The sequence below is a fragment of the Dromiciops gliroides genome, chromosome 1 (assembly GCF_019393635.1).
Source record: "Dromiciops gliroides isolate mDroGli1 chromosome 1, mDroGli1.pri, whole genome shotgun sequence".
NCBI lineage: Eukaryota > Metazoa > Chordata > Mammalia > Microbiotheria > Microbiotheriidae > Dromiciops > Dromiciops gliroides.
Genome location: NC_057861.1, coordinates 251,942,546 through 251,962,971, shown reverse-complemented (window position 1 = coordinate 251,962,971; position 20,426 = coordinate 251,942,546). Strand labels below are relative to the sequence as shown.

Genomic DNA, 20,426 nt, shown 5'->3' with positions numbered 1-20,426 from the left:
GAATGGCTGTGAAATTATCAAATATTGATAATCCACTATAAGGATAATAGGATTTAAAGCTGGAAGGGGCTAGAGAGGCCATCTAGTTCATTTTATAGATCAGAAAATGGAGGCCCTATGAAAGTGGCTTCCCCAAGTTCCCACATGTAGTAAGAGACAAACTTTAATACAGAAGAATTCTTCCGTTGCGGTATGCTTTACTGACAGCACCTAATGCTATGATAATATGGTTTCTGGGACAGAGCAGGGCCTCACATTAAAAAAAAAAAAATCTCATATGTATCACTAAATTTCTTCCTAAAATATTAGTCTGCTGTGTGTATGCTTGACTTTAATGAATATTACTTTGAATAGTATAGCTAACCCTAATTCAAAGGTGAGACAGAGAAATGAAGGTGACTCAACAAACCTATAGCAGAATGAAGATTATAATATGCTCCCCTGTCCTAGACTCAGACCGATAATACTTACATCTTCAAAGACTCAGGTAAAAAAGGAATTTTATGAATAAAAAAACCTGAATTCTTCCACAATCCATCCTTTATTTACAAAGCCCTGTCCATTATTAAAACAGTTCACTCAACTAAAAACAATTACGTGTGAAACTATGTAATAGGGCTTCTGGTTCTTTTTTATTATTATTTTTAATGAAAAAGGGGTGTGAGAGTTGTGTGTGTGTCTTTTCCTGCCCAGACTACTGAGGACATAATGGGACCATTAATTTTTTTATAATCTTTTTTATGTATTCATTTTAAACCATCATACAATAAGACAATAACTTTAGCTAAGAAGGTGGTTTGTAAGCAAAATTAATACTTTTAAAGTGTAATCTGGTCATTTATATTAACTTTTTAATTTTAGAACCACTAGAGCCTAACAGATAATTAAATCTTAAGTGGCTGATTTGAAGTATAGGCCACACTCTGTACTCCTTGAAATTTAATACATGAAAAGTCTAGTACGGGTTCCATAGGAAATGACTTGTGATATTTTATTTTAAAAACTGAGGCTGTCTTATAGACTGTTTGTGGATATGCCTGGTGATTCCATGATAAGCCGAACTTTAGCATTTTAAATAAACAGCTAAACATGAGATTTTGATAGACTTATGAACAAAGTTATAACTTATTAAACAGTGAACAAATCATTATCAAAAAACTTTTCTTTGTTGTTTGCTTACATGCTTGTGATGTAGTGCTAGGCAACATAACATATGTACTCTTATGACAATCCCAAAATATATTGTCCCTTGCACTCAGGTTATTCTATGGGAAATGAAGACTCATTTAAATCTTATGTTACATTTCTAAAATTATAAAAGTTATACCTACATTTGCTTTGCTTTGAGTTTCAAAGCACAGTTTTGTGTTCTGTGATAGAGTATAGAATGTATTGTAAAGAAATTGCTATTTTCTACTAAAGGCTTCTTTATTATTAAAATAACAAATAACATTGACAATACTGTTATTATGGGATTGGGGTCTTTTGGCTTGTTTTCCCTTATAGTTGAGGAAATAATAAAATATTATTAATGTTAAATGACTACATACCATAGAAAACTGTGCCCCTTTTGTGGTGTCAGAAATATCCTCCCAAATGTCATTCAGTAGAGATTAGACAGGAAAGTCATGTGTCTCTGGACTGCATTAAGATCTAAAGTCTGTCTCCAAGGGCAGGATTATTAAGTTTTTGTCCAGACTAATCCTTCTTTGGTTCAAAAGAGTGGTGCCTTAGGAACACAAAGCAAAGAAGGGAGCTTATTTTGGAAAGAAATTGAGAATCAGAAGTATCTTCAGTATCTCATTCTAATGAGTCATCCTATTTTCCAGAAATAGCCTTGTTTTCTGGGTGTCAACTTGGACAAATTATAATATGTTGATACTCTAACCAACACAGGACTGATTACAAGCTAAGGATATCTTTTTCATCATCCTATAATATTTGAAATTCCTGGGGGCAGCTAGGTAAAGCAGTGGATAAAGTACCAACCCTGGATTCAGGAGGACCTGAGTTCAAATCCGGCCTCAGACACTTGACACTTACAAGCTGTGTGACCCTGGGCAAGTCATTTAACCCTCATTGCCCCTCCCCCCCCCAAAAAATTGAAATTGCTTAATACTTAATTTATGGTATTTTACATAGGAAAATCTTAGTAAGATCTGGTCATTATGAAAAATATATTAAAAAACTATTTATATTGGCAAATTAAATCTTTTCCAGGCATTTCAAACATGTGTGTACAATCAATAAATGTCATGTTGTTGTTTTTGTATAAATAAATTCCGTTTTCTGGTTAATGTACATCATGATCTTGGATCATAATACAGGATAGGATACTTCCCCTCTATAGGAATCAACTCTGTCAGAGTCAAGAAAGAAGATAATGTTAAGGTCTCTAAACATTAGTTCAGCTGATGTCCTATGGAAAGGCAGAACTACATTCGTACATAAGTCATAATCAACATATAAGGGTCAGAGATGGAGTCCAGTTTTATAGAAGAAGACAATTGAATTCAGCTGAGTGCTAAGAAGCTAGGGACTTAGAACACAATGTCAGTGAGATACTAACATGAAATAATATAAATGTGTATCTTTGGTCATAAACTAGATGAAGGAAGATAAGAATATAGACCATTAACTGGGGTTAATAAGCCAGGTCAAGATTTGGGGTAAGAACGGTATTAAAACATATATAAGGTTTATTATAGGGCTTCTTAATCCTTTTTTGCATGTAATAGACCCTTTTAGCTATCTGGTAAAGGTTAAGGAATTCTCAGAATAATAATGTTTTTAAAAGCATAAAATAAAATATAGAGAGTTTCAAAGGAAATTCATTACATTAAAATAAAAATGCAGTTTTCCCCATCCAAGTTCACAGATTCTTTGAAATTGCTCCCAGTGTGTATAAACCCTAAATTCACACTGGAAGGAGAGCAATGGACCAGACAGATGCTAATGGCTAATTAAAAACTGAGGGTACTACCCCACAGAGGGATATGTGTCTTTTTTCCCCTGCAATTTCAGTAGTGATACCAAAAAAAAAAAAAGAAATTGTGTTCCTTTCGTGCCATCACACAACTTTTATATGCATTCTAAGTGCTTTCTGTGTAAGGGCAAAAGAGGGCAAAACTCAATTTGCAATCCACCCAAAAGCTAGATAGAAATTTCTAAAGTTATTTCACTTTTCTTGTGTTTAAAAAATTAATCTTTTGGATTAAAAATAAGATGCATAAATATGAAGATTTATAGATCTTAAGACTAACACATGAGAAGTGACATGATGTAGAGGGTGAAGAGTTAGCCTGGGAGTCAGGACAACCTGAAGGGTTCAGGTTATAGTTCTGCCATATCCTAGTTGTGTTATACTGGGAAAGGCCACAAGTTGCAAGGCAGTTGTGCTTATATTAACTGATTTTGTTTCATCCCTGGGAGCTACCTATACAGATAAAAAAAATGAATATGACAGAACCATAATTTAAATGTAAATATAATTTAAATTTCAAAGAATGTACTCTTTGTAGTTTTCATTCCAACAATCATAAAGAAAAATTAAGAGCAGCTTGACAATGTTTTGATAGGCTAAATATGCTTGTATTTTTGCTTAATGAGCAAAATTGTTACTCTGAAATTTCTGAATTATAAGAAAAATTAAAGTCATGAGAGAAAGTATAGTACTAGTGTTTTACCAATGCTCCTAATGTATTCTAAAGCAAAAATAATTAAAACATCTATACTCCACACTCCAGATATGAAGAGGAAAAATGACATGGTATTTGCCCAAAAGGAGCATCTAATCTAGTAGAGTGAGAGAAATTCAGTAGAATGAAACTGAATTTAGGAAAGATGATTTTGAATCATAGCTTAAATACTAGCTGATTGACCACAAAAGTCATACAACATTTTGAAGTCTTATTTCTCCAATCATAAAATGGGTATAATATTATTTATATTACTTCCTCTACAGGGTTACTATAAAGAAATGTAACAACACCTCAAAGCTACTTACACTGGCATTTTTAAATTGCTCTCTTCCACTCAAGAGGGTAGTTGACACTGCAAAATCTCAGATTCTAGGAAAAGAGTGTGTGTGTGTGTGTGTATTCCCAAATTATAGTTGATGTGTCCCCACTAGTGTGCTTTTCCTTAATAGTCAGCCAATAGACCCTACTAATTCAAAGCCAAGGCATGTAGTAAAATGACATATGAAATTTGAAGAGGAAGAGCTTACTTCTAGCAAGAGAAATCAGAGAAAGTTAAATACAAAAGTAGAAACTTGAGCTGAATGTTGAAGAAAGAGAAAAATTTCAATAGATGGAAATATAAGCAAATGCCCTACATTAAGATGAAGGAATTGGAGAGAACAAGAAAAGATCAGGAAAGTTAAAAGTAGCTCAGTTTAGAGTAACATACAGTACATAAAAGAAAATAATATTTAATAAGATGGAAGAGGGTAGGTTAAAGCCAGATTGCAAATAATCTTGATTGTCAAGCTAATGAGTTTGTATTTTATCCTGTAAGTGATAGAAATCCTGAAGGTTTTTGAGCAGAGGAATAATATAATCAGACTTGGTCTATGCTTTAGAAAAGTTATTTTTAAAATTTAGTGAAGGATGGATAGCATAAAGGAGAAGCTAGAGGCAAACAGACAAATTATGAGCCTATTACTCTAGCCAAGATATGATGAGTGCCTGAAATGAACTGGAATATAGTCGTAGAACTGGAAAGAAAGGGATGGATATGAGAGATAATGTTGAGATGCAATTGACATATAAGAGGGAGATTCATTCAAATTATGCAACTGTGATGACAAGAAAACAGAAAATCAATCTTCTATTACTCTAAGGGCTTTGATATTAATCCCTTGGGGACAATTCTTTTGTTGAGTTACATTAAGCTTTCTAAAGAAGTTCAGAGTCCCATTGTTAATGTGTATTCTGTCACTTGATTCTAAACCATATACATAAGTTAGTCATGTCAAAGGTCCCTCTCTGTGAGATCCAGTTGGATTGAATATACAGCCTGTGTCATCTATGCCCTCAAGGAGCTCACACAGAGACCAGATTCCATCATCTGGAATTATTGAGTATGCAGAGAATTGTTAGCTGTGAGATGAAATGTTGCCTTAAACAGTGCATCAATAATTTTCCAAGCATTTATTTTCTATATTCCAGGCACTCTGATAAGCCCTGGAAACACAAAGACAAAAAAAAAAAAAACCACAAAACAACAACAACAACAACAACCCAACAACAAAGCAGTCCCTACCCAAAAGGAATCTGCATTTTATTACAAGAAGCAGTATATGTATATGTATGTTTATGTCATTATACATGTTTTTAATTTTATATATTTTGTAAAATATGAAACTTTATATATTACCATGTGTGATATTGTTCTAATTTTATAACATTATAATTATATATGTAATTATCCTAATGCATTGATTATATTAATATTTTCTATTATGTTATGATATATTATATATTATATACTATGTGTATATAAACACACACAAACATATACACATATGTATATAATTCTTCCCCTCATGGAATGTGGACTCCTTTACAGCAGGAGGAGATGTGTGTACATGTCCTTATCTATGTACCCATGAGGAAATGTCACTTCCTGATGCCAAGAAACTGACCACATGGCTTGCCCTCAGATGCCTTCTCCTCATGGCAGAGCTTTCCTACAGTAACTCTCCAGCAGGTGGCGTCACTCCAATCATTACAGTTTCTTAATATCTAGTTACTATATCCATTCCAAGAATTTTACTTTAAAAATTTTGCATCTTTTGCTCATTTTTTCACCCTTGACTTATTTTTTAAACCAATTTCTCATTTTCAATAGATTTTGGAACATAAAAAAGATCTTTACACACATATATATATATATATAGTTATATCTGTATAGATAGATGATAGATAGATAGATAGATAGATAGATAGATAGATAGATAGATAGATAGATAGATAGATAGATAGATAGGACTCCAATGCAATTCATCAAATACTTATTGAGTGCTGCCTATGTCAGACACACAGGATTAGACCTGAATATAGTAAGATGAAAAAATAAAATTATCTCTGCACTGAAGGTGTTTACAAGGGGGGATAAGTCAAATATAGAAAAAAATATTAGAAATTAAACTAGGAGGACAAAGAAAGCATCTAAAAGTGCTACAAAAATGGAGATAGGGAGAAATCACTTTTTTCTGTGAGGTAACAAGATAGTATTAGAGAGGAGGTGGTGCCTGAACTGATTTAAAAAAAAACAAAAGGCTTCTTATAGGTGATAATGTAAATGGGCCACATTCCACCCATGAGGGATGACCTAGAAGAATGCATAAAAGTTGGAAAGAGTAGGAAAAAAAATCAGGAGTCAGCTAAAAGGCCAGTTTGGCTGGAATATAGAATTGGTGAAGGGGAGTAGTATTAAATAAGACTTTAAAGGCATGTTGGAGCCAGATTACAAAGATTCTTAACTGCCTAGTTGAAGAGTCCATATTTTATGCTAGAGGCAGTAAGGAGATGCTAAAGATTTCTGAACAGGAGAGTGACTTGGGCAGGCCTGTGCTCAGAAAGATTATTTTTTCAAGTGAATATAAAATGGATTCGACAGGGGGAAGAATGGAGGCAGGGGGTTCAGCAAGTCAGTCAGCTACCATTTAGTAAGTGCTTAATGTGTGCCAGGCACTGTGCCAAGGTCTGATGATACAAAGAATGAAAACAAAGATAATGTGGTAGAAGCAATGAGGCTCTAAACCTGGATATGTAGAATAACCCAAAGGGAACAGATCCTAAATAGAAATAGCAAAGTTGGAAGGAAGAAAAGTTTTTGAGGAGAGATGAGAATAGTTGTGAACCAGTTGAATTTGAGGATCTAGGGCTACATGTATATGGATATGTCCAGTAGGCAGTTGGAAAGGCAGATCTAGAAGTCAGTGGGAATATTGTGGCTAATTATATAGACTGCTGAGTAATCTGCAAAAAGGAAATAATAAGACATGAGAACAATTGAGATTGCCCAGCAAGAGAGCATATACAGAGAAGAGAGGCGGAGATGAAGATAGACCCTTAGGAAACATTTATACTCAAAGGTTGGAAGGAGGAAGATGAACCCAGTAAAAAATCCTGAGGAATGGCAAAGCAGAAGAGAACCAGGAGAGCATGATTGGAAGCCAAGGGAAGAGAGCGTATCAAGGAGAGGTAGCAATGTCATGCCATAAAAAGGTAAAATCAGATGAAGATGAAGAAAGAGGCATTTAAAATACATTGTAGAGGATAGTTTTGAAAGAGTGGGAGGAATGGAAGCCAGATTGCAAATGAAGAGTGAGTGAACTGAACTGTGAGAATGTAAAGACAATGAATATAAACTTTCTTTGTAATTTAACATTGAATGGAGAGGAGAGTCACAGGATGATAGCTGATGGGGTAATAATAGATCAAGGAAAGATTTTCTCCATTTAGAAAAGACCTAAGATTAATACATGCATATACATATACATATACATATACATATACATATACATATACATATACATATACATATACATATACATATACATATACATATACATATACATATACATATACATATACATATACACATACACATACACATACACATACACATACACACATACGTGTGTATATGTATATGTGTGTGTATATACACATATCAGTACATATACATTATTTATATATATACATATATACATACACACTCACAATGGTAAAAAAGTATGGACTCTCATCCCTCTTTTGCCATTGAGATCACAGTTCAATCAATGTTTCCCACTTATAAAATTCTATTTATCGAGAAGCTAAAAGAGAACAATGCAGATCAGTGAGCTATTTATATAACCTGTAAAGACAAATGTAAATCCTGTATCAATATGATCAATATGATAGGATTGAGAGCCGGACCAGATCTTAGAGATCATCCAATGACTAGATTTTAGTCTAGTTTAACTATCTGATTTTACAGATAAGGAAATCAGCCCAAAGTTTTTATATGAGTTGTCAAAGTTCACAGAAGTAGTAATTAGCAGAACCAGTAGATAGATGGTAATCTCTAGTCAGTTACAATGATTAGCATTGGGGTTAATGCTTTATTGGAACTGTGATAGGAAAATTTTTAAAGCTACCTCCAAAGATAAGTTTTAAAATTTTTAATTATCTGATTAAACTCTTCACTTTATTAAATAGATTCATTTTGGTCCAAAACCTCAAAGAAGGTGAACTGAAGGGGTATGTCCACTTCAGATCTATCTGGAGTACCCAACTTTGGCTTTTATGGTGTAGTCTTTCTAAAAGCCATATTTCTACCACATAATAAAATTGATTCTTCATGTATCTTTAAGACACAAGAAAATCTCTAGGGAATGCTGCACTGTCCTTAGCCACTGAATAAGGAAAAAGGAGCTTTCATTAATTTTCTAGACTCTTTTTTCTAGAGCTGGATACAGTATAAAGGTCAGGTACTTTCAAGTGATATGACCTCATTGTGTTTACTTTCAGTTTTGTGTCTTCCTCCAACGCCTTCAAAATAAGGAAGTTTTTCTGGGGACCTAATCTTGGAAGATGAGTTGAGCTTCACTAATCTCATCAGCAATTCTGCTGTGCAGGACATAGGTCCTAGGAGACAGCTTTTCTCTTGCTTAGGAAACCAGAAATGTCTGGATTTCTATCTAGAAATGAAAATGCTCATTCACAAGTTTCCAATTACCTGGGGTTTGTCAGCTGAATGGGACTGGCTAAGGCAAAGATTACCAGCTCCTTTCTTGGACAGATATATAGGTGCTATGTATTCTAGCCCCAGAGAAATATCTGTTCAGAGAAGGTGTCAGATATCCATTGATAGAGCAAGTTTCCTTATTAAGAGTTCCTTGTGGGGGCAGCTAGGTGGCGCAGTGGATAGAGCACCATCCCTGGATTCAGGAGGACTTGAGTTCAAATCCAGCCTCAGATACTTGACACTTACTAGCTGTGTGACCTTGGGCAAGTCATTTAACCCTCATTGCCCCACCCAAAAAAAAAAAGAGTTCCTTGTACCAATGAAATCACAAAATTAATCAAAAATACAAAAGCAGAAACAATGCTTTCAAATTCTAAACACATCCATGATTGCAATGCTTATTTTTCCATTTAACTTTGTGAGTAAATTCCAGTTTGTTTTTAATGTTTGAATCTTGAATGCTGTCATATGCCATCCCTGAAAAATACTTCATCTTGTGGTGTTCCATTTTGCAGAAAATTATATCCCTATCTAGGTTACCCTTCATGCTCAACTATTAAAGAGATGTTTTTGGTACATTCTGATGGCTAAATCTATTCTATCACTTAATCTAACTCAGATCTGTGGGTGCATTTAAGAAATGTGTATGCTATCAATATCTGAATGGCAGTTAATAGAAAGGAGTCATGTTTCATCATTCAATGTAATGAATGTCTCCTACTGTGTTCAAACACATTAAGTAATTTAATTTAATTAATGTAATTCCTGACTTAATTCTCCAGATCTTTGATTCTTTGACTCTTTTAGGCTGACTGAAATGCTTCCTTTTACAGGAGTATTCCATACAGTTACATGTATTCTGTACCTAAAATGACCTTGAATGTCACTATAACAAGAGATACATCACCTGACCCTGACATATCTCTGACAGTATACAGCCTAATTCTTTTTTAATATGGTATCATGGGGTGGGATTTCTAGGGTGTCAGGGTAATCATATTTGATGAGACTTTTGTATGTAATGCCATATTCAGAAAAATGTTTCAATGGATCTATCTAATAATGAGCTATCGTAAAACTCTATATAAACTTTATATAAACTCCTTGCTTTGTGAATATCTTATAACAATAAGAATCTGTTCTGTCTAGGTAAATTCACAATAAGATACATTCACTCTTTATCTTTATATTCCAGGGCCATCCTTGATACACTACTCCATTATATCTGTGGTTTGCCTTGAGCAGTTTTTCTCCACCAGTTTTCTTACTTCACCTTGAAACACTCATTTTCTCTCTTAGTCAGCTGGTGGCTGTATGAAAAATTTGAAAGGAGTAAGGCTGGATCAATTGTTGAATCCCCTGAAAGTCTAGCTAATCTACCCTCAACCTTACCAGCAACCCGTATCATTTTTTCACAACAAAAACTTTTTTTATTGGTTTGTTTTAATCCATCAGTAAGATGGTGTTTCTCTTACTGAAAATCTTTTGATATCTGGTAAAATGAGATTAGAATTTAAAAAGAGACCATTTGTGCTGGGCCAGTTGAAGAACACCTGTATTATCTGCTACCAGAGAGGCTAACAGGGTGGAGCTATGGAGTTCTGAGCGGCTGCAAGGCTAAAGCCAATCATGTGACCACACCTGGTTTGTTACCAACATGGTGAGCCCATGCTAGGGAAAGTCCAAACTGACCCAGGTTAGGGGAGGTAGGTCAAAAATCTCATGATTAGTAACTTTTAGCCTGGGTGAAATAGGGGAAGGAAGGAAGGAAGGAAGGAAGGAAGGAAGGAAGGAAGGAAGGAAGGAAGGAAGGAAGGAAGGAAGGAAGGAAGGAAGGAAGGAAGGAAGGAAGGAAGGAAGGAAGGAAGGAAGGAAGGAAGGAAGGAAGGAAGGAAGGAAGGAAGGGAGGGAGGGAGGGAGGGAGGGAGGGAGGGAGGGAGGGAGGGAAGGGAAGGAAGACTATTTTAGAGCATTCCTACCTTGACTCTCCCTAAAACCTGCTTTCCCATTTCCTCTATCCCTCAAAAATTGAGCTCATTCTATGTCTCAGGGTCTCTTTGTTGTTACAGTGACAGGGAACCCCTCCAAGTACTTAATCCATTGTTTTATATTATCTGTGCTAATGTTCCCCTCCATTAATTTGGATAATTGAAAATAGAATGTATAGGTTTCTCAGCATTCTCCTGACATATGCTAGATAACCCCACTTACCCTCTTACCCTTCTTTTTTTTTTCATCCTTTCACTCAGAATTAGTTTCTGAGGAAGATTATTAAAGAAGCATCCACTTCTGCTTTGGTCTTTATCTTTAATTTCCTTTTATTTTTTTAAAAGAAATTTAGGACTGACAGAAAACTCAGGAGGTCACACAATCCATCCTTCTGCCTCTAGATAAGGCACAACTTAAAATGTCCTAGACGGTTCTATTTTCTTTAAGAATTTCAGAAAGCTAGAAAAGGAGGAACTGGGGTGGGAGTGGAGGAGATAAGTTTTAAGAAATAGATTAGAAAGAAGCAGCACTAGCTATCACTTCATCCAATAACATGGCTTCCTAAAATTATCGATTCATTAATTATTAGCAACTTGAACTCTGACAATTTAAAAAATAACTATATTTATTAAAACATATAAAATGTGTTTATATTTATTTACAGTGAGAATAAAAAGAACATCATATAATATCAGCAGAGTAACTGTCAATTTGTGGAAGGTGATAGAAGCATTTGGTTAATTTCTAAGAAAGACAAAACCAACTTGATGCTCTAATACAGCCCTTTTACAATATTTGACTGAACTTCCCCTTCCCCAAGCCATCCTGCTGTAAATCACAGTCTACAACAGCAATGACCATTTTGAGGGACAGTGTTGGATTTATTAGGACATTACTGGTTCCCAGCAGGCTATTAACCATCAAACTGATTGTTAACTACTGGTAGCAAACAATTCTCAAGGGATTATTTCTGAGATAACTCACACATAGCCTTGCCTCTCAGGGCTACTGGTGCTTTATCAGCATTGCTGGTATAAACTGCTATCATATACTTATGACCTATGGACAGCATGTTAAATAATGGCTGCTACCTTAGTGTAGATAACTCCCAATGAATCTTTCCATTTACAGAACAAACAAACATTTGTCTAGCAGGTTTTTAGTGGTAGTTTTCTTTTTCACGTAATCATGAGATAAATGAACATCCAAGAAAGTGAATAAGGGCCCTCTTGGAATTTCTATATTTGGGAGTTATAGAACTATTGTTTATTAATGAGACATGGGAGATACATTGATATAAATAGGTCTTAAAACTGAAAATAATATATTGCAATAAATCTTGAAATGCACTGCCTCAGGGAGTGGGGAGTTCTCTGCCCCTAGAGTTGTGCAGAGGCACAATGGCTTCTGGTTAAGGATGTTGTCGAAAGAATTCGTGTTACATGTGGGGGCTGTCCAATGAGATCCCTTCCAACTCTGAAGTCCCATGATCCTATGAAATGTAAATGACTGTATCCAGTAGAGAGACTATAAGTAACCGAATTACTGACGTGCATTTGTAGAGAGGGTTTCTTTATCTTAGAATTCCCTATATTATTCTCTCACCCCAGTCCTAATCCTAGGCCTTATATCTTGAAGGAGTCCCTCATAAGGATAGAGTTGAGAGACAAAACTCATGTAGACTTCTAGGCAGCACCATATTGCAGAGGGTGCTGGGCCTAGAGTCAGGAAGATGAATTCAAATGTAGCCTCACTTACTAACTTTTCTACTCTGAGCAAATCTCTTGCTTCAGTTTCCCCAACCGTAAAATAAGGAATAAAATAATAGTATTCACCTCCTAAGGTGGTTGTGAGGATCAAATGAGATCATAATTTTAAAGCACTTAGTCTAGAAAACAGTTGGCATTACATAAATGTTAGCTATTATTATTATAGAGGGGTTCCACCCCTTTATGCCTCATAGTGAGAAAGACATGTAATATGTTGTTAAATAAAAATAGGTGCTAAAATTGAACTAGAGGATACAGAAGCATTTTATTCGAGGGTTTTGCTAAAGCTGTGTAAGTACAAGGCATTTAGGCATAAAATCTGAGTTCCTATTTATGTTACATTTGCAGTAAATATAAGGAAGGGTTAAACATCTTTGTTCATTCTTTAAATTGTGAGGCAATGTGTCTCTTCAAATGTGGAGAGGAGTAAAGATTGATTCTTCCAGAAAGGGCCTGGTTTTCATTCTTCTAGAGAATGATAGTGACTACATTTGCCATGATTCCCTATAAAAGCAAAATATTTAGAGTGGTTTGGACACCACTTTTTAGATGAGGGCATTTCATGACAAATAGATCCTAGATAACTCAAGAAAAAAATTACAGCACAAGATGTGTAGCAGAAATGGCCATTTAAAAATTTTTTTTTTAGTTCTAAACACTTTCTATAATCATCCCAACAAATAAACAACATTAGTTTAGTGATGCAATATGTTAACAGGAAACATGACAGTTGTTTTCTAAGTGATTAGCACACTGACTAGATAGTTCACAGAGTGATTGTCAGTCTTCCTGTCATCTTGTAATGGTTTCATTATTTTGCATGTCAGGCCTCTTGGTTGTCAATTTGGGTTGTTCAGTCAGTCATTGCAGGCTTACATTGCTTTATAAAGCCTTTCCTGAGTGTGTTGGGGAGAAGCAACAGCTGAATAAAAAAGGAATATGAAAAAAATGTCTCTACACTTATCAAAATAATGCTTCTCTAATCCACAGAGAAGGGCTGAACTGCAATATTTGGTCCTAACAAGGATTAGCTGAATAATTGTTCTAAGATGAGCCTTGTCTGAAAGAAATTCAGACTCTGGGAGAAAGGATGTGGTTCAGTACTTTCTTTTATTAGTGGGAAAGGCAAAAATAGTTGAATGGAGATTGGCCCTGTTATTCTTTGGTAGAGGGAATTCCTGGAAGAGGAAACTCCCTTACCCAGTGCAGATTGGTATCTTCTTTGCAACTCATAGTCAAAGATTATTGTCTAGAACAGGGCTTCTTAAACTTTTTCCACTTGCGACCCCTTTTTGCTCAAGAAATTTTTATGTGACCCCAGGTATGTAGGTATATAAAATAGGTATACATAACCTTTTATTGTTGCCAATTTTTTTGCCACTCCCACATTCAGTCCACAGTTTAAAAAGCTTTAGTCTAGAACACTAAGATGTAAGTATTTTCCCAGGGTCATATAACCAGCATGTGTCAGAGACTAAGACTTTAACCCAGTTCTTCAGGGATGGCTCTATCCACTGGACCATGTTCTTTCCCCCTTGAGAAGAATAAAAACAAAAATAAAAACATGACTGTTGTCATTAAAATGTTTTGGACTTTACAGGGATGTCAGGTTGTATTAATTTTCTCCAACTATTATTAGAGATGGACTCCAGCAAATAGAGGATGTGCACACCTCCAGGAAACAAACCTGATAAAACAAAACATTAAACCAATACAAGTGTGGGTAGTAAAGCATTTGTATCATTTGCCAATCAAGCATTATTGCTTTTTTGGAATAGGAGACAATCAATAGTCAAACAGTAAGTCCCTACTATGTGCCTGCACTGTGCTAACTGCTGGGGATACAAAGAATGGCAAAAAGACAACCCCTGCTCTCAAGGAGCTCACAATCTAATGAGGGAGACAATATACAAACCATGCACATGTACAAATAAGCTATGTACAAATAAGATCTAAAAGTGATAAATGAAGATAATTATCAGAGGGAAAGGCTTCTCATAGAGCATGGGATGTTAGCTGGAATTTGAAGAAAGCCAGGAGGCAGAGAGGAAAAAGGCAAGAATTCCAGGCATGAGGAACAATGAAAATGCCCAGATTTGGGAGATGGTGTGTCTTGTGAAAGGAACAGTAAGCAGACCAGTGTCACTGGAATGCAGAGTACCTGGATGAAAGGAAGATGTATAAAGACTGAAGTAGCAGGTTGTGAAGAGCTTTGATTGCCAAACAGAGGATTTTATATGATGCTGGAAGTAATAGGGAATCATTGGGGTTTATTATTGGGGTGGATAGGTAGGGAGGCAGTGACATGAACAACATAGTCATACTTTGGGAAGATCTTCTTGACAACTGAGTGGGAGGATGGACTGGAATGGGGAGAGATCTGAAACAGAGAAAACTAACAGAAGGCAATGTCAATTGTCTGGGCACAAGGTGATGAGGCCCCTCACTAGGGTGATGGTAGTATCAGAGAAGAGAATATACGGAAGAGATGTTATAAAGTTAAAATGGAACGATTGGGTATGGAGAGTGTAGGAAAGGAAGGAGTTGATGGTGACACCTAAGCTGTAAGTAAGCCTGAGAGACTGGAGGATTTGTTCTTGACAATAATAAGGAAATAAGAAAACAGGAGGGTTTGGGGGAAATGATTATTGCATTTAGTTTTGAGCACATTAGTTTAGAATATCTATGGGACATGCCAGTTCAAGATGTCTAGTAGGCTATTGGAGATGCTAGACTGCAGGTCAGCAGAAGGATTAGAAGATAAGTAGATTTTAAAATCATCAGCATAGAGATGATAATAGAACCCATACATAGAGACAAGGGTGGCTAAGTCATTTCAATTCCATGTGCCTCAGTTTCCTAATCTGAAAAATGTGGATAACATCTACTTACAAGGTTGTTGTAAGGATCATATGAGTTAACCTATGTAAAACATTTTGCAACCCTTAAAGCATATAAAGCTAAGGTTGTGATTATTGTACCTTGGGCAACTCACTCAATTGATTTTTTTAGGTCTCAGTTACCTCATCTATAAAATTAGGGGGTTGTGTGAAATGTCACTTAGGGTCCTTTATAGCTCTAACTCCGTGATCCTTTGATCTTAATATCATGAGTGATCTTGTCAAGAGCTATTTAGCTTCTTGTTAAAGAGGCATTCCAGAAGGTCTTACCAGGTAGCCCCAACACCCTCTAGAAGAGTATGTGTAGAAATATATAGATATAGATATAGATATAGATATAGATATAGATATAGATATAGATATAGATATAGATATAGATATAGATATAGATATAGATATAGATATAGATATATAGATATATATATCATTGGTAGACAGCTCTAGCTATCTCTATACAACATATACATGTGTATATGTGTACACTTATTCATTACAATATAGTAGATTTTTAAAAGTAAATGTATGCCTGCTGTCTCCTAAGCTGATAGTAAGTTTCAAAAAAAATTTGAGGGGTAGTGGGATGAGCAGAAGTTCATCAGTGTGGAGAACTCTGGGCAGCTAGGTGGCAAAATGGATAGAACACTGAGCTCAGAATTAGGAAGACTCATCTTGCTGAGTTCAAATTTGGCCTCAGATACTTACTAGCTGCATGTCCCTGGACAAATCACTTAACCCTGTTTGTATCAGTTTCCTCATCTATAAGCTAAAATGGAAAAGGAAATAGCACACCACTCCAGTATCTCTGCCAAGAAAACCCCAAATGTGGTCATGAAGAGTTAGACATGGCTGAAAATGACTGAACCACAGCAGGACTCCTGGTGTGGAAATCCCCTTTACCAAGGTAGATCAGCAACTCAACTCTAACTTAGTTTTAGAATTGCCTGGGGCACTAAGGGATTAAATGACTTGACCATAGTCACACAGGTAGTGTCTATTAGAAGTAGTTTTTGAACCCAGTTCTTGACTCCAAGGCCAGCTTTCTATCCAGTACAACATGCTATCTCAAAGTGAGTTTTATATTTGAAAATAATAAGAGTAAGGATGTTTAAATTACTTGTTCTTATGGATAAAATTATTCAAATTTTCTTTTGTTTTTACTATTAAAGAGACTTTTCCCCTTTTACTTGAAAAAAATAGTGCATTTTTACTCAGCATAAGGCACTATTCTAGGCACTTTGTAGTATACAAAATGAGAGAAATATGGCCCTGTCCTCAAGAGGTTTGCAATCTAATCTAGTTTCTTTTCAGACAACAAATCAGTTTGTTTCTTTGTTTTATCATAATCACTAAGAATATGCCTAAAGAGAGGAAGTACAGCTTAATAGATAAGGAGCTGGCTCAGAATTAAGAAGGCAGGAGTTCAGGTTCTGCTGCTAGGATATCACCTAAACTCTGTGCCCAAAGCAACTCTCTAAGCCTATATATGACTTGCAGACCAGTTGTTGATATGCATTGGTAGAGAGGGTTTCCTCACAGAGAATTAATTCTCCATAACAATGAAATTACAGATCAGGACCAAAAACAAAACAAAATACAAGTAAACAAGCAAAAGAATATGCCTGCATAAATGATTATGACTCTTACCTCTACACAAAAGCAGTTTCATTAAGCTGAAAAATGCTTGTATTTTATTATTATAATTTTGACCTTTAAAAAAAAATCCCCAAACCCAATCCATATACTTCACAGCATTTTATACAAAGTAAGCATTTAAAATGCTTTTGTTGGATTGAGTTGAATAGATATTGTGCCAAACTCTTTTCACTTCCCCAACACCTACATCAGTGGTGTTAAATTTGTATAGAAACAGATCCCTTCAGGCCACATGACGGAGCTAGGAAATCACAAATTAACATTATCCGTGTTGTATTGCCTTTTTAATTATTTTGTTAAATATTTCCCAATTACATTTTAATCAGGTTAGGCCATACTCACCAAAAGATCCATGGGCCATGAGGTTTACATTTCTTGCCATACATGTGGAAATAGCTTGTTTCTGAGAATACTGAATGTTCTCCATACCTTGAGTACTTATTTGAACACAAGTTTAAATTGCAGAACAGAGGCACAGAAGGCCACTTCATGGTCGACAGAGTGCTGCCATAAATAGCTCAGAGATTTCTAAAGAGCAGAATAAGAAGGAAGCCCCACCCTCCGAAAAAAATCTGGAACACTATTCCATATCAGCACAAGGCTTATAAAAATGAACATCATCCAAATGTTGAAAACTATCTCTACGTGTAACTGGAAAATAAAATAATTTTATAATTTAAAAAATGGGTGGGGGGGCAGCTAGGTGGCACAGTGGATAAAGCACCGGCCCTGGATTCAGGAGGACCTGAGTTCAAATCTGGCCTCAGACACTTGACACTTACTAGCTTCGTGACCCTGGGCAAGTCACTTAACCCTCATTGCCCAGCCAAAAAAAAAAAAATGAACATCATCCCAGTGATGTGGATAGGCAAGAAAATATTGTATGTGAGGCTCTCCTATGAAAGAAAGTTCGTAGGCTCATTGATCTGTATCTGGGAGGGAATTCAGAAGTTATCTAGTTCAGTCATGCCATTTTACAGGTCCATGGAGGTCAAATGATTTGTCCAAAATCACAGAATGAGTAAGCATCAGGATATGAACCCATACCCCCTGACTGTGGGGCTAGGACGTTAAGACCTTGGCAATATCTATATTACTGAGCGGAAAGGCCATCCAACTTTGTTTTTTGTTTTCGATTTGTTCTCGCACTGGGTTCTGTTCAGTTATGTAATTAACATTACTGACTATAGCTGGATTGTCAATCAAGGAAATGATCTGGAAATTAACCAGAGCTCATTCAGGTCACACTGTCCATAATGGGACAGTGACCTTTTCCAAATCATTATGACTTTAGTGGGAGAAGTCCTGATTTTGCCACTTGATTCTTATGTGATCTTGAGGAAAACATTTAACATTCCTGCACCTCAGTTTCCTTAACTGTAAAATGAAGAAATTAGATCATTTCTAAGGGCCCTTCCAGGTCAAGATCTACAATATTCCTTTTATTATTACTGATTTTTGGATTAGTGCAGTTCTGTGCTTTGCGTTTGCAGCTTGACCTCCTGAAGTTCCTTCACTTTAGACTCATTAGTGAAGTAGAGTAGGAAAAATTTCGAGTCTCAGAACCACCTTGGGACAAGTCACTGAACTCTTTGAGCCCGAATTTTCTCATCTATAAAACAAAAATCAAAAGATTTGCAGTATCTACCTCCTGTGGTGTTTCTGAGGAAATTAGTTTTTAAATTGGAAAGCACCATATAAATGGAGGTCTTATTCCACACCCATACATCTTATTCTTCCTAATGACAGTAAAACAAGGAATATGTAGTATAGGGTACAGAACCAAAGCTTTGAAAGCCCAAGGTAATTCATAAATTGGAAGATGCTGGTAGCCAACTTGAGAATGCCTTACGCTATTTCTAGTTCTTTGCTATGTGAATTCCAAGGAACCACCTTCTCTGGGCCGTGTCTGTTCCATGCCAGCTAGATCTGAGGCCTTTCCTATCTTCTTTGGCAGACCTTTGGTTGAAATTGCCAAGAGTAACTAACTCTGACATCTCCATTAAAAACCCCTAAAAATTTGTCTCTAAAATGTCTTAACAGCCTCTTCCCAAATATATGTTGTAACATTCCAGCAAGTGACACCCAGAATTAGAATTGGAAGGAACCAGTAGCATATAAGCTCTTGATAGTCAATATTTTGTTTTTGTCTTTGTATCATAGGCACCTGTCAGATACCTGGTATTGAGTTGGCACTTAACAAATTCTTGTTAATTGAAAGTAGGCCTATGCCTTCATTTTGTGGATAAGGAAACCCTAGCCCAGAGAGTTGATGTTACTTGCCTAAGATTACACAAGCAATAAGTTGCAATTTTTGTTGTGTCATTTTTCAGTTGGTTTCCGACTCTTCATGACCCCATTTTGGGGTTTTCTTGGCAGAGATACTACCATTTCCTTCTTCAGCTCATTTTAAAGATGAGGAAACAACCGAGGCAAACAGGGTCAAGTGAATTGCCCAGGGTCACACAGCTAATAAGATGAGTCTTCCTGACTCCTGGCCAGGTGTTCTATCCACTACAGTACCCAGCTGCCCCAAATAAGTTACAAAACCAGGATTCAAAGGCATCTTCCACCACTGAAGGGTGAAATCCTTCTGTTCAATGCCTAAAGTGCTTTTTTTTCATTGTCTGATCTCATTCAAAGTGCTGATTTTATTGTCATTATCTAGAACTCAAATCTACCAACTCTAGGACCAATACTCTTTGTAATATACCACACTATTAGGATGTTGCAAGTGTGCAAATAGTGTGGAGATCAGTTATTGAGTAGCTAACAAAGAGGAAAGATCAACTACAATAAGATCCTTAGATTATAAGGTACAATGGAACCATGGCGGTTATTGATTGTTTTTCTTGTGGTTCTGACTTCCAGGTCCCACTGATCTCAGCATGAAGAGACAATTAGCCACCAGCTCTGGGTCCTCCAGCACTTCAAGCTCCAGACCCCAGCTGAGCCCAACTGAAATCAATGCTGTGCGGCAGCTCGTGGCAGGATACCGAGAATCTGCGGCGTTTTTGCTTCGCTCGGCAGATGAACTGGAAAACCTTATTTTACAACAGAACTGAATTCCAAGACCTTGGCACTCACTGGGTCTCATCTTGGAGTTTCCACTAATGACATGTTGGTTTCCCAGAACAGATGCTTCAGGTATTACTACTGCACGGTCTTTTAGGGGAGTAGCCACACTGTTCTTGATCCTTAAGGTGATGTGTTAAGGTGCTTCAGGGGAACTCCGGCCTCTGATTTTTCGAGGTACTTTCATGTGTCCAGCCCATTGCTTTCTGTTTTAGTCTATCAGCATAAATATCGAAAAAGTGACTGTAGAATGCTAACTCGGAGATGAAACAGAAGATGCTGTGGTCCTTTCCATTGG

The 20,426-nt window shown here is 36.2% G+C and overlaps 1 protein-coding gene across 5 annotated transcripts in view; it reads left to right on the top strand.

Moving 5' to 3' along the window:
• Positions 1-20,225, top strand: part of NOL4 (nucleolar protein 4) — a 450,254-nt gene extending 430,029 nt beyond the window's left edge. For all 5 annotated transcript variants that reach the window (XM_043978614.1, XM_043978615.1, XM_043978617.1 and 2 more), the window contains one exon: positions 19,925-20,225. In XM_043978614.1, the coding sequence (XP_043834549.1) occupies positions 19,925-20,118 (194 nt within the window). In that variant the 3' untranslated portion in view covers positions 20,119-20,225. The remainder of the gene's footprint in view (positions 1-19,924) is intronic.
• Positions 20,226-20,426: the final 201 nt, after the last annotated feature.